The following is a 5,609-nucleotide window of genomic DNA, read 5'->3' as shown; positions in this document are numbered from 1 at the left end:
ATGTTGCAATGCCCCTGTCAATCTCGCGTTATGATAAGCTAAGCTGAAATCGCTTTATGTCACTCTCATCCGACAGTCCGTATAAACATATAACGCTTATACTAATACTCCATAAGCATCATCCTTTCAAAAATAAGAATCCTATCTCCGCGAAATCGCAGTGTTATGAAAACAAGTTTCTGTTTATACATACGGTCCATTTCGCTGTTGTCCCAGGTTTAACATAATTACCTCTGCCCTGTAAACTGAATGTAGACTCCCTTAAAGTGGGAGTTTCTTCGCCCAGGGAAAAATCCATACATCAGGGAAAAATCAGTCTCGCAGCTGAAAAGCATGACTAGACAGGATTAAGGAATGCCGTAAAAAGAGAGATTTAGGCTTTCGAAATGAGCTCACGGGGCACTATACTTCCACAACTACACTAAACAAACAACCCATCACGCATATAATGCACATTGGAATTATGAATGACGGGTTTAATGTTAGTGTACTGACGAACGTGAGGCAGTCAAGCAAAGATCGAAGTCAAGGAAACTAGGCAGAGACTATAAGCGAAACTATAAAAAGGTACTTAACATTTTAAGGTAAATAGCGTTTACAATTTAAATTTAGCTACGTAAAGGAAATTGTACAAAACTTTACATTTTTTTAAATTTGCACTTTCTCAACATCCATAAATTCGACCTAAAATGAACTGAGAAAAGCAGGGAATCATACTATGAACCATTCAGTCTAAAGCAAACTTGACAACAATAGCCACAATATATTTTTTCCTTATAACTGCATTGGCGATGTGATTTCCTATTTTAAGCTTTTTACTGAGAATCCTTTCTGACATGAAAGCTGTCATGCATGATTTTATAACTTCTTACCAGGGTATGCCAGCAAAAAGGGAATATACTAAACGGGAGAATATCTTTTTAGTTTAATAATATTTTATTCCTCTCGTTGATGTGTAGTGTCTTTCCAGTGTAACAGTTATAAGGAGTCTGAGTCTCCAATGGTGCTTCCAAGCATTGTGTATAACGTTGCAGAGTGGAGTGAAAGAAAAATCACTGAAACTGAGTTAAACACGGACCTTTCGATGGATTCTTGTCAATTCACAAGTTTGGCAGTAATTAAACCAACTAAAGTCATCAAAATGCGGAACTTTTAAATTTGTATTTGTAGAAAAACATTGAGAAAAAAGACGGTAGATTTCAGCTTTCGTAGAATCCTGTTTCCTTTGCTAATAAAAAAAAATTAAATTAAGAGAAAAGTCTACCAAAGAGTAATCTACAGATTTTTGAAGATTTCTTCAAAAAATGAAAAAAAAAAAAGCCAGAGGGGGCTCATGCAAGATCGAACTAGCTTGAAGAAAGATTTCAAGCCCCACGAGAATTTCATGAAACAAAAAATTAAATCAGAGAAACAAAGAAAGTATTCCCAAACAAGTGGCGTGGTCCTCAGCATAGCGTGACACAAAAGTGAGGATTATTCCAACATAAAAGTCCAAAAATAATGTAAAGCGATTTGGCAAAACGCAAGGAAGCCTAAGCGGGATAAACTGTGTTATGTTTGGCTGCGAACGGAAAAAGGTTTGTATATTGTGGTTAATGACGTGGCCTTACATTTTTAACGTTCTAGAGTGATTATTCAGGAGCCCAAAAAGAATCCACTCAATCGATAACGCGTTCGATATATTAAAGAAATTCGGAACACATCTACCTTAAATTCTTGGCGTTTCATTTTTAAGAAAGCACTCTACCGACATTAGGGCATTTTCTTTGAACTGTTGTCACGGCAAAGTAAAGTCACCTGCAGTTATGCCAAATAAAATTGATTTCTGGACCGGCGCCTTTAACTTGCTATTCAACTAAGGCAGAAGACAATAGACAACGGCAGAGGACACAAAAAAAAAAACTGCAAAGAACCTTCAAAGTCTTTATCAGAACAAGGCATTTGCTTCAAAGAGCTAAAAGATGCGACCGGATGATTAAACAAAAACACTTGTTTTGTTCGTTGAGACCCACCTATCTAGGAATATTAAATGGACACCACGGTATATAGACCAGCAGAACGGCCGAGTAAAATTAATGTAGAAAAAGATGGAGATAATTGTTGTAGTTTTCTTTTTCAACATTTTCAACGAAGGATTGAGCAATTTTTCAGTCAATGCGACATTTAGTTGAGTTCGCAATTGCGCCGTACAATTTCCGAAAGTTATATGAGATGTTGGCGCAATTATAAATAACAAAATCACAGACAAAATCGCCGAAAGGAAAAAAGTGATTACTTTTAAGGAGGACTCGCCAAAGCCTTTTCCGCCCTGTCACCGATCAATACGTTCTCATCCTATCTTATTCTGAATTTAAACAGTTAATAATCTTTTAATTATACATGCAACTTTTTCGTTTAGTATTAGAGTGGTAACCGTAAGACATTCCGCGCGTCGTTTATCAGCAGATTGATCGTTGGGTCTGGTCTATCGTTTTAATCAAAAAAGAAAGCAACAGGATTATTGATAACTCGATGTATCGTTTGTAAATCCTTGCCTTGTGGGAATCGTCTGGCCTATTTTTCACGAAATAAAAAAAAAAAACAAAAAACAAAACTGTTTTCGTCAGTTGGTACCATGTCACAGTGTAACAGGGTACATGCTTTCACCATGCTTTCTTAACTTACAAAATGATGCAGTACTTACTTTAAATGAATTGTATTATCAATACGTTTTCATCCAGGATGATCATAAAGTTTCCTATCTAATTAATCACCCTCTCCTTCGCTTAATTCATTAATAAAGAGCTTCTTCCAGGAGGTCCCCTACAGCGCAATATCGCAGGACGCAATCAATTAGTGTCAGAGCGAATGTCTTGAGCAAACTATGGACATTTCACATAAATCGAGCTGTGTACTTTATGTAATAACCCGGCTTAAGCAGTGTACTACATAGGATGGGCAATGAACATGGACAATTTGTTTAGCCCCACAGATGGTGTTTTGTCTTTGGAAATGATTGGAGTTTAGAGGGTAAATTAACCAAGTCTTCTTAGTCTTACCAATGGCTTTTTTCATTCGAGGATAAGGTGGATTACCTTTTAATAACCTTTCATTTATCAAAACGAGTCACTGTAGAATGCAATACAATGAAAGGAAAAGACTAAGCCCTAAAACACCGCCGCCACTCCAAAAAACAAGGTGTGTACACTTCTTCAATCGAAAACTGAAAAACAAGTCAAATAGAACATGACGGAACTCAAAAACTAAAGTGCTGATCAAGGAGGTAAGCATGCGGAACAAAACGTATTTCCCGTAAAGTACGAATATTTTCAGTCGTTTGGGATTCAAATCAACGTACATAGGATTTCCAGGACTGCCGTATTGGCGACTAAGGAGTTTATCCCGAAAGAAAGATTGAGGAAATCGTCTAACGATTTTAAAGTTTGCACGTTACGAGTAGGTCTTCTTGTTCTTTCCCGGCTTTCAACCACTTGCAGATGAAGGGTGGATTATTTACATTCCTGTTTTTAAACCTGTTTGTGATACAAGCAAAAGAAAGAAGTCCCAAACAGGGTGTACATAACGGGTTGAGACAAAGTACTGTATTTGACGATAGTTCAACAATAAGGAAAGCATGAAAGATGGCAACCAACAAGAAAACTATTCCTGTACTCCACACTACAATTAAATGGTTTGAACAGATCTTAGTTACTAATATGTAGAAACAACTGTTTGCAGGCAACTGAAGGAAGAGCACACAAGTGATCCCGATATCTGTACTATCTGAAAAGGGAAATAAAACCTCTGACATGGAATCTGCCGGTCTAAGCTCATCATCATTTTCCATCGATAACATTCTGAAACCAGACAAATGCGATTCGTCACAGGAACCTCGCTCAGCAGATAGAGCACTAACGCTGGCTGAGCGCCTAGCTGGTAAGTACTGTCTAATTCTTTACATGCACGGCCACCCAATCAGCCGAATATTTATAGTGACTGACAGAACAGAGAAAAGGGTTTTATCAAAATAGAACCGTTGATTTATTTCATCACTGTTCTTCAGTAGATGTAATCTTCTGCCAATTGATAGGATAAAGACAAAAGGAAAACTTCAAAAAAAGGCCTTCAGTATCCTAGAATTGAACGGTTATATTGTAAACCCGGTAGGGCAAACTGCCTGTTTCTTACCTACGGTGTTCCAACTTTTACAGAAGCAAGGAGTGATTCCTGGAGAGTACAACAAATTATGTAAACAACCGGCGGATTTAGTAAATCAAAACATGGAGAACCTTTCTCCAAAGCCCCGAACGGGCCTATTTCCGGCAGCATTACTTTTCTAGGTATCTTTTAAAAAATGCGTTTCTAAAAGCAAGAAATGAATCTTTCGATCACTTTGGTCTTTCTTGGAATCCTAAAAACAGGTCTTAAAAATGAGAGGATAGCAGCCATGGTGTTTTGGGATTTCCTAAAAATGGGATCTTGAATCATTTCGCTATGAACATTGTAGACGGGAATAGAAAGAACAATTGGCTTTCAAGAATTCGTTCATCTTTTTAGGTCAGTAAATCTAATATTTCCCTTTCTAGACATAATACTGGAAGTGCATTACGGATCATCGCGAGGTAAACATCGAAGAACACGCACTGCTTTTACCCATCAGCAGCTACAAATACTTGAAAATACCTTCTCCAAGACGCATTATCCCGATGTTGTTATGAGGGAACAGCTGGCTGTTTATATTAATATTCCAGAGTCAAGAATACAGGTAAATTAAACATTGAGGTTATTGATCGTGACAAAGAAGTTACCGAGATATCACTGCTTTTTGTTAATTTAATTGTTTCCGTACTCAAGCACGGAATAATGATAATAATAATAATAATAATAATAATAATAATAATAATAATAATAATAATAATAATAAAAGTGAACAAAAACCTATCTGTAGCAGGATATGCTACCAAACGACTTTTCTACAACGTGAAAAATGCTATTGATAAGGGTTGCGTCCTTTGTTCGTCTGCCCAGCGAATTCACGTCCAAAAACTTAAGCTAATTTTGAATTTGGCTCTAAGCATCAAGCACCTATAACTTTTCAACAACTTAGACGGGTTTATTTTATGATTTGATGGGCTACACGGGACTAAAAGTTAAGATAAACCTACAGGAATACGATGAAGAAGGAAGAAGGGGTAAAAAAAAACTGGATAGATATGTTGCAAAAACGATTTTTTAAATCACTATGCGAAGTTGCCGGATAAAGTCTGAATTCTTTTTCAAAAATCATAATTGTTTTTTCATATATAAAAACAACCAGGAAGCACTGAACGAAAATAGCTCCGTAAACGTTTGGACAGTCACGCGCCATTACCGTCAATTTTCAAATGTCCTTGAAAGAAAGGAAACCGTTTGCAATATTGGTACAGATATATTTAAAATTTATAATTTGTCAGGTTCCAATGCATTTTCAAAGCAATTGATTTACATCGAAGTAAGTTGGGTCCAGTATCGTGATCCACACTTAAACAAGTAAAGTCTAATTACAATATTAAATTTTAGGTGTGGTTCAAAAATCGCAGAGCAAAATACAGAAAGCAAATGAAAGATGGCGAAGAATTAACAACTGGGAA

General features: G+C 36.6%; 1 protein-coding gene across 2 annotated transcripts in view; it reads left to right on the top strand.

Annotated features, from left to right (window-relative positions):
- Nucleotides 1–219: 219 nt before the first annotated feature.
- The window catches only part of LOC138016127 (diencephalon/mesencephalon homeobox protein 1-B-like), a 6,021-nt gene continuing 631 nt past the window's right edge, over nucleotides 220–5,609 (top strand). Inside the window, exons 1-4 of one of the 2 annotated variants that reach the window (XM_068863309.1) lie at nucleotides 220–567; nucleotides 3,718–3,915; nucleotides 4,566–4,744; nucleotides 5,539–5,609. The exon at nucleotides 5,539–5,609 is cut by the window's right edge and continues 631 nt beyond it. In XM_068863309.1, coding sequence (XP_068719410.1) covers nucleotides 3,789–3,915; nucleotides 4,566–4,744; nucleotides 5,539–5,609 — 377 coding nt within the window. In that variant the 5' untranslated portion in view covers nucleotides 220–567; nucleotides 3,718–3,788. Of the gene's footprint in view, nucleotides 585–3,717; nucleotides 3,916–4,565; nucleotides 4,745–5,538 lie in introns of both variants that reach the window. The other variant, XM_068863310.1, reaches the window with a different exon arrangement.

This window comes from Montipora capricornis, chromosome 9 (genome assembly GCF_036669925.1).
Source record: "Montipora capricornis isolate CH-2021 chromosome 9, ASM3666992v2, whole genome shotgun sequence".
In the NCBI taxonomy this organism is placed as follows: Eukaryota; Metazoa; Cnidaria; class Anthozoa; order Scleractinia; family Acroporidae; genus Montipora; species Montipora capricornis.
The sequence above is the reverse complement of the archived record's forward strand: the minus strand, read 5'-3'. Positions and strand labels throughout refer to the sequence as shown.